At 35.9% G+C, this 21,276-nt stretch overlaps 1 protein-coding gene across 3 annotated transcripts in view; it reads left to right on the top strand.

Moving 5' to 3' along the window:
- The window catches only part of LOC124411105 (BAI1-associated protein 3), a 68,764-nt gene that overhangs the window by 26,586 nt on the left and 20,902 nt on the right, over nt 1-21,276 (top strand). For all 3 annotated transcript variants that reach the window (XM_046889988.1, XM_046889989.1, XM_046889992.1), the window contains exons 3-5: nt 8,943-9,117; nt 18,270-18,437; nt 19,392-19,458. In XM_046889988.1, the coding sequence (XP_046745944.1) occupies nt 8,943-9,117; nt 18,270-18,437; nt 19,392-19,458 (410 nt within the window). The remainder of the gene's footprint in view (nt 1-8,942; nt 9,118-18,269; nt 18,438-19,391; nt 19,459-21,276) is intronic.

Consider the following 21,276-nt stretch of genomic DNA (forward strand, 5'->3'; position numbering starts at 1 on the left):
TTCACATAATCATACCCGAATGAATAAATTTCAGTTTGCTTATGCCACCACATGCACATATTAAAATTGATTTGCATATCTCATTACTATGGCACTCAGACATCAATTATAATATAATCAAGAAATTCATTAGTCTCTGGTAGGGTCGTTCGCCAACAATGCAAAACTGCAAACTTAATACTCCACTCGGAAATTTCACCCCCTGCAGTTATTACTTAATTCATTTTTAAAAGAATATAATTTCCAAATAGCTCTCACAAGTATGCGACTGATTATTATTATGGTTATTATAAAATTTAGGATAATATTAACAATATTTTGCCAAAACTCCAGTAGAACTATTTTTAAGTCACTACAGTAATTTAATTTTTAATCTGTTTCTTATTTACAAATTTTTTACTGTCAGCAATACTCCTCTTGTTGCCTTTGAATAGTAAAACTTGAAATAATGAGGAACATGATTCGACATTAAAGTTTCATGTAATAATTCCGCGGCAAATCGAACGATCTTGTAGAGTCGACGAGTCATGGAGGCTGAATAAATTACAGTTTTGGATCTGCGACAAGTGACCGGCAGAGCGATCTAAATGAGATTACAGGTTCTTCTTAATTTTTTAGAATTTTTTCAGATTTAAAAAAATGGTCAATCTACTTCAAATATTTATAAAAAATAAACGGTCTGATAAAAAAAAATTTGAAAAAAATTCAGGTCGCGTTTTTTATCAAGTACTATCTTAGAAAAAAAAACATAAAATAATTTTGAGGCGGTCGGGGTAATTTAACACTTAAATATTCAATTTTCAATTTTCATCAAAATCGACTGCAACTTTCTCTATAAACTATGAAAATCTTCGCAGCTCGGACTTCACAGGACCGATCCGATTTGCAGGGCGTGTGTAGCTGGCAAGCAGGCTGAGGCAGGTAGAGCCAGTCAGCTTGTTGCGCACGATCGATCCGTCTATTTCTAGTCCTTCCATTTCCCTCGTCCCCTCACTCGTCCTCCTTCTCCTCGCTCTCACCCCCATCCACCTCCCCCCCCCCCCTTCCATCCCTCTCTCACCCCTACAGCCCCACCCGAAACCCCCGCGTATAATGTGTCTGCAAACGCACGTGCAGCGAGGCGCGAGAGATTGAGCCTAGCTATTGCGTTATTGGTATACTAGCCGGAGCTTGAACACTTGTTGACTCGTTTCGCGCAATCGCCACGGAGGGCGCGCTCTGAACGCCTAGCTTGTGTGTCACAACCTCTGCTGTTGCTGCTGTTGCTGCTGCTGCCGTTGTTGGGATGCAAAATGGAGTGTGTGACCTAGATGTTTACGAATCAGACCCTGTGGGTGACGTCAGAGGGAGTTTTTTTCTCTCTTTTGACCCCATTCTCCGGCCGCTGACTCATGGTTGGCTGTTTATTAATTTAGACTGATTCAGATTGGGGATAATTATTTTTCACAACAATTTTTGAACGTTGTTTGTTCTTACCGAAACTCGAAATTCTCTCCTACAAGTATATGCAGGACTTTTCAAAACTCATCTTTAAAAAGTGCCTCACACTGTGCGTTGAGATTGTTTAAATTGAAAAGTATATCAAGTTAGAATTGAAAAGAATAATACTGTAGTATGATTTGGCGGTAGAACTAACTTCATTTTGTTTTAAATATAACAACGTATTTATTTTTCCTAGATCCTGGATAGTAGTCGTAGTAGTAGTAGTAGTAGTAATAGTTTGGTAGTAGTATGTTTATTGTTTGCCTAGAGGCTAACAGAAATTCTGTTTTCCATCTAGCTGTTTACATAATATTTTACATCTTCGATTATCCTATTCTTATTTTTTGCCTTATTTTCACTTATTCTAAACCTCGCTTCTCTCTCTGCCCTTGCCTTGTGTCTTTCTCTTTTCCTTATCCTACTTCCTAACCTTATTCTACGTTATTAGAGCCTACCCTTATCCATATCCATCCTTAGTCTACTTGACCTAATTTTCCAATCTCGTCCCTTCATTCACTTCATTGAATATTATATGTACCGTGATTGAAGTCAAAGCGTTAGCTTGATAAAAGTTATAATTTCACGCGATAGAAAATATTGCGAAATCGTTCAAGTTAGCTTCTGCTCGTTCTGAACAAAATGTTGACTATTCAAATATTTTAAGAATTGATATCGAAGGAGACTTGACTATATTTTTTTTTTCTTGAACAGCAAAAGAAAACATTCAGATAAACGATTCCATCACAAGTCATTGTAATGAATCTATAACAGTTATTACTTTATAAGAAATTAATTTATGGAATTTTCGCTATTTTCAATCTCGGGAATAGAAAATTCTGTTCAGATTCAGACGACGTTTGTATTAGTGGTAACAAACGGTTATCTAGTGAGATATTTTAGTAATCAAATTTATTATTTTTATTTATTTATTTTAATAATCAAATCAATTAAAAAACTAATAAGATTGTTTTTGATCATTTTGAGAAGAATTCCAATATGGCCGTGTTTGCTATATTGTGTTTGGAGAACTAAGAATTATGGTAAAACTGACATCAACAGCGTGTTACAGGTTTTGGCGGAAGTTCATAAAACCGCTATATCAACAGTTATTAAGATGCGCAAACATCGTGAATTTTGCAAAGAGTTTACACGGTCACCAGTTTCCAATTTTCGTCCGAGATAACAAAAGGTTTTTCAAACATTTACCAAATCTTGTAAACGCGTGATGTGATATTAAGAGACGAACGTACGTGGCATAGTCATCAAGGTGTAATATGGTTTGTGAATGGCGATTTATCGATCATTCATGACCAAGAATGGATTATTTTTTAACGTTTTTCAGTCCAAGGAAGCCATTTTTCAGTATCATTCCACATCTCTCAATCTTTCAATACGCAGAACAAGAAAAATGAATTTTCCAACCTTTATAGATTGACAAATTTACGATGACGTTGCGTCATTGATTTCTGACGTCGGGAGACGAGATTTTTGAATAAAAATTACAGAGCGAAAAAAAGTCGAGAAAAAAAAAACGTCGAACCTTCAACCGTGAATTGCTGGGGATGAACGGGAATAATATTGAACTCTGGGGATGACAAACGGGGGTTCCTCGAATACGTGCTGAAGATGTCAAGTTGCTCAGGTTGGCATTTTTTACATAAGAGTTCCAGACAGGCATCCCAAGTCGGTTCTCGATCGGAGACAGCCAGCCGTGAAATATTGCCAGGACGAAACCTTAGGGCGAATTTAGTACCGGTGATAAATGCTTGATGTTAATTCTGCGCCCCTGAAATATACACGAATTTCTTATACGCGACAGAAACGAGCGTTAAGAGTTTCCGTTTAGCACTGCCTTCGAAAACTTATCGAAATTAAATGTGAAATTGATTTTGAAAATCTATTACGCATTCGAAATGCCATATTGAAAATCTTGTCTAATGCAAATTATTGGACTTTGAAACAAATTAACAATCATCCAATTATGAGACGGGCGTCAAAATCATCGAAATGAAAGATAAGATCTTTAAGAATTTATTGAAATTTTTAAAAAAGGACGATTTTGCGATGAGTCTGAATAATAATAGAAAATTAACGGTTGGAGGAAGAAATCTGGAAAAATTAAGGAGTGCTTTTTTTAGATTAGAAAATGTTTTAAAAAATTTTAAAGCCAATCTAAAATACTGAATGAAAATTAGTGATTGAGTTGACGTGGAAAGCCTGTCTCACTCACGTGTACTGGTGTTGTTGTACTAGAAAATTGGAAAAGAGCTTGTATTACCCGCGGTTAATTGCTCCGGTAATTACTCGAAAACATTGCAACGATGTCGCTCGTCAAAGTTCGATAAATGCGCTTCGATAAAACGGCTTTCAACAGAGTTGCCAGCTGCAGTAACGAGGAAAATAGGAAAAACTTTTCCTACCATTTCGAAAATTCGAATTTTTCTTTTCAATCACTGTTTGAAAAGGAGAAACAAAAAAGAATAAGCTTTTTTCTTCTCTAAGAGTTTGAAAAATTTTAGTGTCACTATTTTTTAGTCAATCATCTTTACTTTCATCTGAAATCAACTCATCAAATGTGACGTCAAAACATTTGATCAAAACATTGGCAGTAAATTATGTGCATCGTTAAATTAAGCTGCGTATAACGTTTATTGCTAAACCAAATAAACATTAAAGGAAAAAAATAACCCCAAAACTCGGTTCAACGGTCAATGAAAATAAGCTTCATCCCCTGAACGCACCCTAAACACCTTCTCACGCGCTCTATAATGCTTGTTAAAATTTCCGTTCACACGAGTGGGTTCCAGGAATAAAATCATCTTCTGCACCCTCGCGCCATAAGCAGATATATTATACAATAATAATAAGTTTATAGATTTATACCCTGTGGAGATGAGGGGCTGAGTATTAACAAACTGCCGTCAGGCGTTGCGTGAGGAAATCAAAATTAAGGGACGCTACTTTTCAAAGTGTGCTCAAGACCGAAATCAAGGCAATTCCACTCCGGGAAATTTGAAAACATCAAAGCAAACTCGCGAGCTTGTATCGGCTTATACAGATGAGCTAACTCTAATTAAAGTAGAGCTGTTAATGGATGCTGGTAGCATCTCCATAACCGTAAGATCGTATTTTTCGTCATGTGTATTATTTAAATAAACTTCATGAGATCTATAGATCTTGAGATCGATACGACGTTGAAAATGATCATTTTTCAACGTTTAACTTTACTGCATTCATCTTTTCACGATATTACTCCAAATAGCCAGAGGTGGGAATAAATTCTTTGCAAGATTCTTACATAATTTTTATTTCTTTGAAATTCAAAAATTGACAAAAATCTAGGGTCGTTATAATTCATAAGAATGATATTTCTGAATTCCCGTTTCGTTGTCGGCAAAAAATTAATTTTTTCTTTTTCTTCTCTCTGGATGAGAATAATATTTTCCCCAGAAAAGGATGAAATTAATTGAATCTTGAAGCCTTACAATTCTCTTTCTATCTTACGCTGTTCTAATAATGTGCGTGTCTTTGAAGAATAAAATTCGAAATAACCTGGAAAGAAGTGCGATTGTATGTTCTGCACGTCGGAATTGGAGAAACGATATTAGAAACATGAATCAGACGAGCTAGATGGCGACTGAGTTGGCTGCACGCGAATGCCCCATAGAATATAATATAACAATAACGAACAACAATAATATTGCTCCATCGTCGCAATAATTGCTTCTAATTTTTTCTACAACTATAAGGTATATTACCTATTATCATTATAACTTGAGTCAATCTTTTCTCTCGCTTTTCCTTGGACGTCATTGGTCTTTTCATTTCATTTTTGAATCAAGAACAAGAAGAATAAAAATAAGTTTTGTCGTGGTGTTCGTATCCAACTATCTACGCTTGCGAAACCAAACTTTTGCGAAACTCGATGGAGTAGAAAGTAATCTGCACTTTTCTGATCGAATGACGTGTGGTTGGTTGTTAGTTTACTTCACGCTGTTTCATTTATTATTATTATTATTATTATCATTATTTTTTTTTCATCGAGGATTGTTAATTAGAAATTGTTGATTCGAATTGGGTGAGCAACACGGCTGGCCTAGTTTACTTAACAAGTGGGTGTGAAAAATAAGAAAAATCGAAAATCAGAATCACCAGGATTCCGAACGTAAAAATATGGAAAATCTAAAGCAAGAAATATCAAAATGGTGAGAATTCACTGAGCCAGAAATTTACTGAACTGAAATTTACATCTTCGATGATTCAGAATTTCGATTTTTCATATTTTCAGATTTTCTCATTGTCGCGCTTTTCAAATTTTGATGTTTCGTCAAATTTTCATTTCTTTACTTTAAGTTTATGCCGTCGCAAAATTCGAAATTTGACGCTTTCGGAACTTTTCAAATTCAGAATTTCAGTTCAGCTCCATATCGACATAGCAACAGCAGCAACAAGCGTGCGTACACAATTCTGTTGTGGAAAATACCAATAATGAATAAACTCATCAAATTCAGATATTTAGCTTACCGAACTCCGGGGGAAAACTAAATCGCACTCTAATGGCGTATTATTTGAAGTAATTTCCAATCGATTTCCAAAATTCTGATATAAATAATTCAAAATAAATAAACGAAACAAATTTTTTAAGTTATTTTTTCACTTGCCAAGGCTTAGGCCTCCATTCGAAAATCAAAGTGATAAAAAGGTTCAAAAATAACCTTCGACATTGCGACTGCAAGAATTCGCTAAATCCCTTAAGCGTTTCCCCTGAAATTTTCTTCGCCATATGCGGATTGATTTTTCCGGTATTCTGATTGCACCAATTCCTTCAATACATTCCACATATATGAACCAAACCGTAAGTCGGTGTGGAGTAGAAAAACCTTTATCAACTGGTGAGGCGGATTTCAAAAGGGGAGAATCAGCCGTGGAGAAAAATTGCAAATGGAAAAAAAAATATATATATATCCGAAAAAATAACACGAGAAAAAATACCTTCGACTCAGCATTCTCTGCAATCGATATCATGGCCTCCGCTAAGTATAAATATAACACATCGAATATCTCACGTGGAAGGGACGCGATTGCCTGAAGCGTCTTTTTTTTTTTGATATAACAAGGCAAGGAAAAAATTTGTCTTATACTCTCCGATGACGATTTTTACGTTGTTTTTTTTTTACACATTATGCTCACTCATATACTGATCATTCGTGTGAGAAATTTTCATCAAAGATGTAAAAATGGTAATGAAATAAACATTGAGAAATTGTTACTTAGATACAACGTTTATCCTGCGCTGTATTGATATCACGATCGTAGATAGAAAAAAATCTATCTCACCAATTGACTTGGAGCAAGATTTTTTTGTTAATGTAAACCTGAGAAATTAATTTGAACGATTAAATTTAACAACTTTTTTAAGCAGTTGACTTTATTTTTTAGCGAAAATCGTAAATTTTCTCGTCAAGTCTTAAAATTTCTTTAATTTTCCATATTTGAAATTTTTCTCAGGTTTACATAGACGACATAGAGGGTGATTACATACCTAACAATTGAGAAATTCCTCAGTTCTTCTGCTGTCGATAAAAATTACGCAAGATAAATTGTACGTCGCTTGAACAAGATAACATTCTACAATATTTCTTACAAAAAAAATCAATATTTTCGTATTGAAAAAAATTCTTTTGTAATGTGGAAATACGTCATAAAACACCACAAAAATTTCAAAAAAATTCCTTCCGCTGTTACTGAGAAAAAAAAAAGTAAGAAATTCACAGTTTGATACAGGCTTATAATTTATATGAATTATTTTTCCGGCTATCAATCAACTTTTTTTTATAAAAATACGAGACCTTACTGCACGTAACATGATAAATACAACCATGCCGTGTCTCCTCGTGTTACACTCGTTACCTTATATTATACTCGTACTTTGTTCCACTTTTTTGCGGTAATTACGGCCCGTGACGAGCATAATGCGGTAGAAAAGTACGCGGGTAGCGTATGAGCGACAACTTAAAATCAGCCTACTTACGAGGCGAGAAAACCTTTCCTCTTAATCCTAGAACGCCAGACTGGAATGGATATCCGCCCCGGGTGAACCATGGAAAATGAGGTTTTCGTGGATTTTCATAATTTTGTTTGTCTTCGCATGGATTTTTCACCAATTAAACTTTGATGAAACTGATTTTGCTATGCGACATCCTCTTCTTGATCAAAAAATGAACAGATTTATCTACTTACGAGTCTCATTATTGCTCGGGAAACGAGATTATTTGAATGATTAATGCTTGGGGTGAATATCGACCCCAGTCTGTAGTTTGAAGGTGAAAAAAAAAGACTGGCGTTCTAGAGTTAAGCAACCCCTGTGCAGTTTTTGACCACCGCAGGGTTTGGCATCCAATGAATATTGGAATGAAATTACGATGGTTCGTGGATTATTCATGCATCGTGCCTCCAACCGAATTTAGATAAAATTTTTTAAATATTCCGAACGGTGCGAAAGTTATTCCGATTAATTAATCCGGCGTATCTCTTATATAGGGTCAAACATCTGCTGCGAAAAAAGTATAAAAAGTATTTTAAATTATAAAAATTTAGATACAGGTTCGTTATTGATCCTTGATGAATAATTTTAGACAGGCTGGAAAATTTTTTTTATTTTCGGTATTCGTCAGTTCATTTTTCTACGTATCATATCATGATGATAAATATAGTTGGACGAAAAACAGAAACTATTAGAAATTCGTTTACTTGAAACGTTTGTTTTTTTTTCTTACAGTTTTAAAAATATAAATTTATTACCTATTTTTTTTTGTTCATCAATTTTATTCTGAGGAGATTTATGATGAAATCTGTTTCATGTCATCATAGACAGGTGAATATACACGATTGAAATTTTTGTTAACTTCAAAGAATTTTGTGACATGTTAGAGTTTTGCGATGTGAAAATTAAGGAAAAAGAAAACAGGAAAATTCAATTAAATATTACGGTTTTTTAGGTATCGATTTTTCATTTTAGATCATTTGCGATTTCCTACTTTACTGTCAAATTTTTTTTCTTCAAATTGGACCAATATAAATCACGGTCAAAAAATGGCAACATTTAATTGAGTACCGATAAAAAAGAATCTAAATCTAGTGAAATCTAACGAATGTTTCAGATTTTTTAGAATTCGAGGCGATTTTAAATAAAACATCGATTTGAAAGGTTCTTTTACAATTTCGGTATTTTCTATTTTCGTATTTTAAAAGAGATTTCCGAAGATTCCGGATATAATAATATGATAAATCTTGCAAGAGGAATGATAAGAAGTATTGATTTATGAGCAACCAACCTTTTTAAGGAGTGGTTCGACTGGGAGAATAAGAAGGGGAAAGAAGGGAGATAAGAATGAAAGGAGGACAGAATTCCGCGAAAAGGTGAGGGATATTGGTTTTGACACGAGAATCCGTTGTTTCAGGGTTCAGGAAACCGACGGTTCGTTCTTCGAAAGCTTCACCGCGCTGTCATGGAAACAGGAGAACCGACGTCTTATGGTGCTGCAGGAGGTGGAGGGCAGGGCGGAGGTCCCACCCCCGCCCTCGAGGGAGCAGGTCTTAAACAGCGCTCAGAACTACAGACTCAACAAGAAAGAGGTAGGTAAACATCGCGTGGGGAGCCGTTCAGCCTTGTATGCTAAGCTTCTACACACCCGGGGCGAATGGGACGGGATCTATCGACTCCTTTCACGTCTCCACGCGGTTCGTCTGAGGAGCTTTTTTCCTCACTTTATATCGAACGGATACGACTTTGCAACGAAAACGCCGCCGCGATGCACGATTGAAACTCATTGGTATCAAACGGAGGGTAGATTGCTGTCAGAATGTAAGAAAGTCCCGTAAGACTTTTTTTCACGGTACAGACACGAAAGAGTTTTTTTTTTTTTGAAGGTCTGTAAAGTGATGCTTTATACCCTTGAGTTTAAAGTTTTGAAGCGCAGTTCGAAGTGCGCACGAAACTAACCTATAAAGACCCTGATGCGCATGCGCGCAGTGCTGCTATCACGTTGCTGAGCTGACAGGTTACCATAACCTCAAAATTTCTGTGTTGTATTTATCAAAATTTTTATACCTGTACTGTAAAAAAAAATAAAATCGTTATCCTTGCTCTAACAAAAGGCTTACTTTACGAATATCCTATGCAAAGTAATATTCTCAGAGGATTTGATGTATCGTTTATCATTTTGAGTCGCATGTTATTGTTCTACGTCAAGGTTTATAACAACATAGTTTTTAAAAAAATTTCGGGGTTATTTATTACGGATCTGAAATCAGATTTTGAATATTTAAGATAGAGAATCTAATATGGAAGACAAAATTTTGAAAAGTTAATCAAATTTGGATGAAAATCTGAGTACAGGGTTTTTTTGGGTTACTTATTACGAATTCGAAGTCTAGTTACGAAAATTGAAAATGGTGGGTCCGAGTAGTTGATATTTTTTTTTTTCGTTTATCGAATGGAAACAAAAACTTCTGCTAAAAAATTATTGACTTTTCTTACCTCAATATTGGATCCGCTATTTTGAATTTTTTAAATCTTACTTCAGATTCGTAATCAGCGATCCCAAAAACCCTTCTATACCATTTCTAGTCCAGATTCGATCAAATTTTTAATCTTCGTCCACCATATTGGATCCGCCATCCTGAACAATCAAAATCTAACCTTAGATTATGACTCGACGGTCCTACAAACGTATAAATTATTCACAAAAATGCTTGCAGGGTAAATTCTCTCACAAATGAATTATTACTTTAATTTTCATGAATTTTTTTAATCAATCTCTTTACCACAATAGTAATATATATACGGTACATCGCAATAATTATTTTTGGGTTGTGGAGACACATTAATACATTGTCAAAAATCAACTTAAATTTAAAACTATTTCTTATGATTTGATACCCAGATCGAAATACGTATCTCACAAAGAAAATAATCTTTTTCCAAGCTCATTCTGATCTTTGAGTAACAGTAAAAGAATCAGATTAAATCAACTCGAAACGTGAGGATAATTTTGTTTTTGTTCTAAATGTTCAGAATTGATTTAATAACGTTCGCGTTACTTAACATCAAAATTATGAAAGGTTCATCAAATAATTGGAGCATACAATCATAATTACTTCCTCCTTTGAAAAAGTCGCATCAAAGACCTCGACATTTCTCATATATCTCACCCGTGATATCGTGTTCACAGGTTATACATCAAAAGAAACAATTTCTTCCCGTTGCGTCACGGTTTGTCGGGTGGATATGGGTGGTGTTCGTGCTTCTTCTCGAGGAGAAATGATCAAAGAGCGATTGAATTTCAATTGACTCTCCTTTCCTCTGCTTCACCTTCATCTCTTCATCTTTCCCTCTCTCTTTCTCTGTCAAACTCGATTTGTCTCTCTCTCACAATAAAACTTAGATTGTTCTAACAAAAATGACAAAATATCAGTTTTCAATTCAGAGCCGCACACTGCAGTATATGTCAGTAGATCCAATTTGTGTAACGATCAGTTTTCACTTTCCTTTCAATTCGAATGTACTCCGGGGGCGTCCAAAGCCGTCCCAAAGCTCGCCGGAATTACACTTGACCTCGGGTCAATGTAGAGCAGAATTTTCTATCATCTTGAAAATTTCTCAACCAATGCAATTTGTTTCCTATACCTTCAAACACCGGCAAGATTATTTTTTCACGAAGGTTAAATAGCCAAATATATTGTAAATTAATTATTGTTTATCTATTGCTACATTCTATCTTGGAAAAAATCACGTATCTATTCATTATTTGTCTATTTAATATTTCATCAATTTTCTGAACAAAGTCTCGTTTCTTTTTTTACGAAATTTTGAGAAATGTGTTTTTATTATCGTTCAGACTTTAGTCTATGGCATTCACGAAGTACATTTCAGTTTCAAAACATCGAATTTTTTTTTCATTTATCCCATCTAATCACCACACATCTGTTTTTTTTTTTTGTTTTTTTTTTCTCTTCAATTTTGGGTTCGCGCATATGAACAATAATGCATGATTAAACTTTTTACAGAATATTTTCACCATTTTCATTCATCATTTTGTAATTCACCAGTTAGTAATCATTTATTATCAAGCCTCTAACAAACTACTTTCAAGTTAATTTCCTGTGCTAAAAAATTCGCGAACTATTGTTCTGATCATCTTTCAGGCTGATTCAACGGAATTTACGAAATATCCCCAATAAAATGAAATTCAAGTGTTACAACTAATTAAAGCCCGTTTCAAACATCAAAGATTAATACCTTGTGAAGTTGTCAGTAAAAAGCCCGAAATCTCATTTTCGTTATTTGAAACAGATTTCAAGAAGCATGCTTTTTAAATATAGGGGGGAGGGGAGGGGGGGCAAAATGAGATACTTCTAAAGTTTTATAAAAAACTGTTTTTTTTTCAAAATTTTTTCTAAACAGTCAATAATGACTTCTATAAACATTACTGAGCATTATTTTGAATTTTTAAAGATTATCAAAAAATTTTATTTTTCCTGATATGTAAAAATCATTTTCATTTTTTTTTTTTTTTTTTTTGTTACAATTGAGAAAAAAAAAATTAACGTATTTGAGTCCTCGAAAAGTAAGTATTTCCTTAAGTACCCCGTTTTGTCTCGCCCCCCCCCCCCCCCCCCCCCCCCGCCCTTGTTATAAACTTGAACATTCGTTTCTCAACGTTTCCCGAAGACTCGTAGCGCTGGCTCAAACTTTCCCGGGAATTAAGTGATCGAACGTGTGGCCAAAACTTTCCAACAACGTCATCCTCGCGACGTAGAGGTGAGAAAATTGGAGCAGGTACAACCATCGACGGGGGATCAGTAAGTGCTCTCGAATTTGGATCGAGTTATCCTTTCTCTAATCACCGTGTACCGGATCCGTTCGTGTGTACAAACAATCCTCGAGCCAAGGGCCATTCGCAATTAAACGTAGCGAAGAGCTGACGGTTTCGAGGGGCGCCCTTTTGATGGTTAACCAATAAATTCCCGATCGGATATGTCCTTCGCGTATGCGTGGCCGATGCTCTGGACAATTCAACCCCTGCGCATTGCATTACTGTGCGAATGATCGTCATTCGAGGGATGTAGCTTTAGTTTATCCACGTATTCTAACGATTTGTGTAAGAATTTTGAGTCATTTGATTTAAGGGGTTATATACGGCCAGGAGGTTAAAAAAAAAAAACGATTTTTCAAGAATTTTTCTTGGGAAGACCTTTCAATTTATTGAAGTAAAAATTTGTACACATATTATGGTAACTTTTAACTGTATTTTAACATTTTTTATTTGAAAAAATAATTATTTTAAATTTAATTATGCTACGAATTACGATGTTATAAATTTAATATAAAGTGGTCAATACAAAAATCATGTAACTTACGATTCATATTCTGTGAAGGATTTTTTACAATTTTCTGCTATTTTGCAAAATAGGCCACCTTTTCCATAGTTGGCTGCACTTTTGTGCAATGGATGTAAGTACACATCAGAAGCTTCACATTTTGGGCCAAAGAAACACCAACAGAAGTTTCGTCAAAATCGATTTTTTTTTTTTTTTTTTTTTTTCTTATCGCGAATCTTTCTGACCAAGTTCTACATGATAAAATATTTCTCGATCCCGTTTCGCACACGAAATTAACAGTGTTCAGTTCATGTTCGCCTTAGTCAGTATTTGGAGTCTGAAGCAACCGCAAATGCAATTGCGTAAAGCAGAATCACCGATTCTGAAGTGCTTTAACGGAGTCTCGAGGTTCGTGTACCGAGTTATCTTAATTGGCAGGCGTCCGGCCGACTCTAATCTTGGAGTCATTCAATATCCTCGTCAAAGTAATTGAAGCGGATTATCTGGTCCGACAACCTCCTTCTTGATTATAATTGGATCGTCTCACCGACTGCAGCTGATGCGATATCCGCAGGTATGAGAAAACGTCAGGTTATGTCCGCGACGGAAGATCGTCTCGTTTCGTGTCTTTGGTGACCGGGACGAGCTTCGAATGATCGGGAAGTCATTGATTATGATCTACGACATCACAGCAATTTTTCAGGAATTTTTGAAAATTCTTTCGATCGATTTTTTCTCAGATTTGAATTTGAGTAAAAAAAGAAAAAAGAACGTTTACTTGGGGGGGCTGGTTCAGAAAATTTGTGCTTTATTAGTACATTCATTTAACATGTAAAGTTGCGACTGAAACTATTTTTTACCTGCTTTTTATTTAGTTTTCATTTGCTTTTTGCACTACACGGTTATTTCATTTCACAGTAGCTTAATATGAGAATGTTTTGCAACGAGTCTAAAATAATCTATGCTTTGAAATGGTTCAATTCAGAGAGTAAAATTGTGCATAACAAAACGTGAAATAAATCGATTACTGGAAACAATAAGATTTTGGGATGAGTAAATAATACTTCAGGTTTTGTAAAAAATTCTTTTTTCGAAAGACTTGGCAGCTAATTTTCCAAACTCGTAAACTTCGATGTTGGAAAATTCCAGAGAATTTGTTTCAAATTATCTATACGAAATAGAGGTTCAAGAATATGTTACGAGCTTCGAATTCAGTTCTCGCGAATCGAAAACGTTTTGACATTGGTCAAAACGCGAATAAAAATGCATGCCGATTTATGCAGCATTAGGAAACTCTCAAAGCTCACATCCATCCGGTATCCCAAGTATATTCCGTGACGACGAGTTTACACTCCGAAGACTGGCGATACTTTATTTTACCGGGGAGTTAAGCTCTCGAGAAACTTGAGCCAAGTTCAGATTCACCCTCACTTGTGGAATATCCCCAAAGCTAAACCGCCACTTCTGTTGGCTCCGATATACCCTCTAAACTCTCTTCAGTTTCCTGAGTTCGCAGAGTCCTAGTCGTCGAGAGGGTGCAGAAATTCCCGCGACACGAATATCGGCTTCGCAAGCTAGGCACGAAATCGGTTGTCAACTCGTTACCATAACAGAAAATACAATCCCGATACAACTATGTATATACCTACATCTATGCACGTTTGTACGTACCTAGAGATTCAAGTAAGCGAGCAAGCGGATGATCCGGCTTACAACTGCTAACGGCTTGAGTCACTCGAACCAAATGGCGTGGGAACAGTCAAAGCTTCCCTGAAACGGATTACCGGTAGCTTCAAAAATTTATGTACTTTTTTCAAACTGTATCTTCAAAGTCGGTCCACAATAGTTTGTGATTAGTTGAAATTCACGCCTCGTATCGACTGATCCAATTTCAGCTATGACTCATGGAATTCCGCCAATGAATGTCGCGCTTCGATATTGAAGGAACATGAAATCGAAATGGTGAAAATTGAATTATTGAAAATTAGATTAATTAGAAAAAAATTGAACAAGTTTTTTTAGAAATTAGAATTTAATTAAGCCTTCCACAAATTTTCTTACATTTGCTTTCGAGCATTTGAACTGCAAAATTCCGGAGCTTTCAGATTAGATAAACACCAGATCGAATTGACAGGAATTAGGCGAAAAATGAGATATATTCGTAAAAAATATAGCCTGTGATGTCAAAAGTCGAAACTTTCTGGAGAAAAAAAAAAAAAAAAAAAAAAACAGCAGACAAATCATAATCACAGTAAAAAATCAAGACGTTCGAATGTGTGAATTTTTTCATGAAATTGGATGGCAATCAAAATTCTGCAAACATCGAATTTAGGCTTTAGTGTATTCAAACGAAACGCGTTTTTATTTTTATATCCGCTCGCCAACGATCACGAAAAAAGAATGCAATCAAAAGAGAATCTCGTTAATATTTGTTTGATGCGTTACATTTTAATTATCGATTGGGAGTAGATTCGATTATATATTTTCAAAAAAAGTTACCCGTTTTCACGAACAGAAGAGAAAACGAAAATGATAAGTTGGAAGTGAGTCGGGATGAAAAAATGCTGCACTATTTTTATCGTACAGGTGCCGCATACCCTGAAATTTTAATTAAGCCAGACGTCATATTGTGTCCTGGATTAATTGCTAATTAAAAATTTATCGCGATTCAGTCAGGTTCGTCAGATAAATCACTGAAGGTAACGATGAATTTAATTGTTAATAATGGCATGGGCACTGTATCACGTTTATTATTATAATTATTATTCTGTTCGGCGTTCGATATTGAATTTAGAATTTCCAATTACAGTGCAATTATCCTCATCTATGGAAAATACGTACAAATATAACCACTTGCAGTATAAAAAGTACATATTGAATAACAAGTAACGAAAATCCAAGTTTTTTGCATGACTTTCAAATCTGTGTCTCGAAGTATTAACAAAAATAGAACGTATAAATTAATTCTGTTCAATTATCCAACGACCAGATGTGTATTTATACAGATATCTGGTACAAAGTATTTCACTTATCGACTGATGGTAAGGTTCATAATTAAGGTCGCAATAGTGAGTCATTCAGGAGTCGAGGGGACGCTGCAGCGAACCAATTAAGTCCAAGCAAGCCATTACGCAGTACGTCGTACAGTGCATTAAATATGCAGCTTTTTGTCGCTGCAATTTAACTGAGTCCGTTCTAAGAGTAGTTGACATTCATGGATGCGATAACTTTACTCCAGTATAATTGGAAGAAGTGAAGTGTTCAATTTTCGAAATCACACCGCATTAGTTATCGTTTTGCTTCAAGTTGACTGCAACACTTTGTGATACTATCGGCAGACAATATGCAAGATGGCGATAATCCTGCAAACGAGCTGAAATGACTCCGACGTGCTCGTTGTAAGATATCCCCGAGGCATACAAACGTAAGACAAGATCAAACAGCAACTGCAAGTTCATTAAGAAAGTAGAAATTCTACTTATCGACGGCTTCTGGGGAACTTTTGTGAAATAATTTCTTTTTTCTTAATTTGTTAATCCGACTCCGCTTTCCGACATGTGAGGGCATAATTCGATGTAGAATTTTCCACTGTACACGATGGTCAAGTCATTTTTCATCTATCGACAGCACTTGTCAGGAAATTACAAAAAACGTAAAATTTGCCAGCTTTCGCAAAACCCCGGCTACGCAGCTCAAAAATGACTTCAGATTTGAGTTTCTGAGTGTCGAAAACCCCTATCAAAAAAAAAAAAAACGCAGCCAGGAGCCGAATATTTTAAATTCAGACCTATTTTGACTGGACTGTAAACCAATTTTGATTTGATTCTTCTTTTTTACGACAATACTTTGAAAAAGTAACGATATTTGTAAACCAAATCAGAACGGAGTCACACACTTATGCCAACTTTGACTAAATTTTACAGATAGAAAAAACTTGTACTCAAGAGTCTTAAAGATCTCGATGAGCTCTACAAAAAGTCCGCGAGAACATGCGGCTATGTTTGATAGTTTTGCCGCAAGAAATATTTGAAAAGATTAGCAAACGGAGCCACGAGGGGTTGTAGTCGATGAATAATATATCAGCAACGCGACCACAACGCGACCCCGTGTTGAAGGTATGTCAGGTATGTACACCGAAGACAATGTTAACTCGCCCTGCATTGTCAAGACGTCGGCTTTCACCGCGATGCTATGAAGACATTGAGCGTTTGTCACGCAAACCAATCGTCGTTTGCATTGCTGGTGAAGTCTGTCGGAGCGAGCTCGGTGCGGGATCGACACGGGAAGTAGAATTTCCATCTAGAACACGTCAGGGTTGAAACCTCTTGCTGCACTCGGTGAGCAAAAATATTATTTTTCTTATCATCCTTCAGAATCTTCTGCGTTTTTTTATTCTATTTGCACAAGACTTGGTCTTGGACACTCATTAGTTGCAAGTGGTTTTCTAATTGGTGCAGGAAATTGCTAATGTTTGAAATATTTGACCAATTTTTACAGTATAATGACTCAGGATTTTAACGAATCCTCTTCAATTCGTTTTAAAAAAATCAAACTTTGCAATATAAATTGCAATATAAAGCGGACGTCATTCCTGATACTTTATGGGAAAAGAAACAAGGAAGTGGGGTAGGATGAAAATGGTTTATGAGCCCCCCCCCCCTCCTCCGCCCCCCTCCTGAAAAAAACTTATCGAACTTAGCGGCTTATTGTTAGATAGTAGAATATTTTCGTCAATTGAAAGTAATCAGAAATAGTAAAATGCCATTCGAATAACCATAGTCATGTGTTTTTCTTGACTAGATCACTTTACCACGGTCTCCCTTAATCAAACATTTCGAAAGAATGATTAAATATGCGAAATGAGTTTTTTACGACAACTTCAAACACGTTATTTGTCAAAAACAGATGAAATAGAAACGGAGGCTTGAAAAGCAAAACCTCAAATGCTGATTTAGTGACAATAACCCTTTGAATATTGTTTAAATCTGAAGAAAATGTGGTACAAGTAACGATTTAGAGTAATCAGGAATTTCAATACTTTACTTTTTGGTCATAGGAACATTAAGTCCGTTTGTTTAGCGAACTGCATTTTATCAGTGATCGAAACACAGCGTTAACATTAATCTACTGTTCCAAGTTAAAATTATAGAATTTAAAACGACTGACCGTAATAAAAAATAACAGCAACACAAACCACTAGATTTTCTGGTTGAAGCTAAAAAATTCATTAACATTTTGTATCCACAACTTTATCTGTAATCCGGGTATGATGAGAGCTGAAAATGGTTAGGAACCCTACTGGGGATCACAACTGCGTGGCAACGTTTCTTGTTGTAGGTAGTTAGAGTCGCATGAAGCATGAGTTTAATAAGCACTCCACCGTTACCTCACCTTTATTGTTCCAGATGGAGCAGTTGTATATCGAAGTGCTTTACACGATCGCGAACACGGTCGGTGCCAGCACAGGACAATACGCCCACTACAAGGAGGATCTCTACAGATATGCCCAGGAAGCCTTCGGTGTTCCACAAGACCAGCACCGGCGTTGCCTCAATATCGCTTCGGAAGAAAAGGTGAGTCTGCAAATTCCTCATTATGCAGACGCATGCCTCGATCTATCACATATTTTGGTCCTCTTGCATTAATTTAGAAACGTGGATTTTACCTTCGAGCAAGTTTTGACGAAAAAATCCAACGTATCGAATTCCGGAATGACTAGCGGAATCTGGCATCTTTTGGAATAAATATATGTACGTTGTTTTCGAAATCTGACGACTTGCAGAATTTATGTTTAGGAAAAAAGTATACGAAGACAAATTTTGTGCATTAATAACGTGTGAAATAAAAACGCAGCTCTCAATTGTCGAGCTCAAAAATTTTTATGGATAAAAACTTTGGATTTCAACCGAGCATGTTATGGGCCATTCGTTGATTACGTAAGGGTCCCAAGGGGGGGGGGGGGGGGGAGGTTAAAAAATTTATGCATGACCTTATTTCGCGAGAAGTGGGGGTGGGCAGTAAAATTCATTCTTACGTAATATTTTACAAGTCGGAATTTGCGTAATAGACATTTTCCATTGAGACAAAGTGTCCGTATAGCAATATCTTAGAAAACAAAAATCGCAGAGAAAATTAAAGGGCAGTTTGAAAAAATAAAACAAAAGTCTATTTAGATCTTACGTAAGAAGTGGGAGGGGGAGGAGAGAGTTTTTACATAAGCGTGGGGAGTTCAAAATGGCTAATATAGTTCTTACATAATTAATAAATCGCCCCTAATAATCGATTGGGATCATGAACGAGAAACTTCTTGACTGAACGATTAACCCCCGAAAAAAACTCGACGAGAAATGTTTATCCGAGGTTTAATCGTGAGGGTAAAACTACGTTTGCAAGAAGTTGTTTATTCTAAAAAGAGTTTGCGAAGCAGCCACTGCAACTTCCCTTGCCAACTCCTCTCAGCATCGAGAGTCTCGACTGCTTTTATACGTCGACTGTATTTTCTTTTACCTTTTTCTTGTTCTTCGCAGCCACCCATCGTCGTCCTAAGTGTCGTCGTTATCGAAGCGGATGGACTCGAGGCGAAAGACGCTAATGGTAAGTCAATTTTTTTTTCGCAGAAATCCCCTTGATGGCACTTCCCATAAGGTACTCAGTTGGCTGTCGGGATTATTTACAACTGCTGTTCTGAAGCCGAAAAGTTTCAATAACGATAACCGCCAAGGGTCGTAAATGTTGGGGAAATATTTTCACACCCTCTGGCTTTTTTTCACTGTAGTCATCGGGTAATATTTGCCAACTTTTTTGCCGATGATTTCTGCCTCCGGTAATATTTCTTCCATGGGTTTTACTGAGGGGAAAGAAACTGTGCTTTACCTCGGAGATAGCTAAAGATAAAGATAGTCTCTGTAGCATATCCTTTTTCTGAAATATGGCCTGTTGAAACAACGCTACAAAAATTTATGTCACGGTCGTTTTTCATTCAGAGTAAAGCATGTTTGAATCTTTTATTTCGCGGCTTTTTTTTACAGCATTTTTTTGCAAAACTGTAACTTCAAAGTAGATCCAAAAAAACGATTTATACGGTCACCATTTCAAAGTATAGTATAATTAGTTCTCGAATTTGAATCTGTGAATAATTTTTTTACGATGGCTAAGTTTATTCAAAAAATTATTTTCAACAAATTAGCTTGATCATCTTTTCCTACCACGTTGACATCGTTAGATATTTAATTAATTATAATACTGAATTTACCACCGAAAGAAAAAGATATTTGTTAATACGTCTTTGCAAGAAATATTCTTATCAATAAAACGAACAATCTTATACTGAATTCGAATGAATCCACTAGACTTAAAGAGATTTTAAATCGATTTAAAACGAAGCAACGATATCAGAGCTTTTGTTTAAAATTGCGGTATTTTTCATTTCCACATTTTCGAAGATATATTCGTAGTTAACAAACACAGGTATTGTATAAATATTCAATATATAAAGTTAAATACTCTGACAAAGTTATTAATACGTATCGAGTTTTGGTCAACGCCCCTAGTCAAATGAAAATCGAAGTTCTAGCAGCGTGACAGGAAATAAAATGTTTAAAAAAACTATCGCTCAATTTATCGTCAACGTTGCATAATGACGCTGTCGCAATTACGACAGTGTAATAGACGTCCCGCTTCACAGGGTCGCGTACACGCTACATAATAAACAAAGATCGCTGCAGGCAGTAATGAGGTAACGTAGTTAGACCCTTACGATAATCTGGTTACTTCGAAGGTAACGAGCGTTTGTTTGACACAATGTTAAACGTTAGGGGTTGTAGGATCCCCTCGATGCACTCGTGTTATACCTCCACATTCCACCGATGCGGGCCAATTAGAGTCATACTTCAGTCTTAGCTCCTTGAGTTTCGTCTTCATGTCTCCGAAATAGGCGAGCTTTTCAAGCTCGAGGTGAAAGCGCGATTGTCTGAGCATATCTCGAATTTAAGTGAACCGGAATGAACGTCTGACGAGGGTTAATCACTCATGGATTTAACGTACATCTGATTTCAATATTTCGAGGGTTTCAAAGGATTTCACCGATTTCAAAAGATTTCTAAGATTTCAGAAAGGATTAACCCCTCGACGTTTGAGAAAAAAAAATATTTTCAAGTATCAACGGAGAACAAAATTTCTCAGCAATGATTTATTCGACTTTATGGTGTGCCATAATAAAATATTAATATTTTCAAAATAAGTTCTTTGATGTTGTTAATTTTTACTCACACTGCATTTTGAAAATAAAAATCTGCAGAACTGATAGAAATATGTCAAGTTTCAGCTTACATGGTTCATTCGAAATGTGAAAACTCAAATAAATGCAAGACTTCGGAAAAATCTCAATCAGCTGAACAAAGTTGCACCGATTTT

Source organism: Diprion similis, chromosome 10, assembly GCF_021155765.1.
Source record: "Diprion similis isolate iyDipSimi1 chromosome 10, iyDipSimi1.1, whole genome shotgun sequence".
Lineage (NCBI taxonomy): Eukaryota > Metazoa > Arthropoda > Insecta > Hymenoptera > Diprionidae > Diprion > Diprion similis.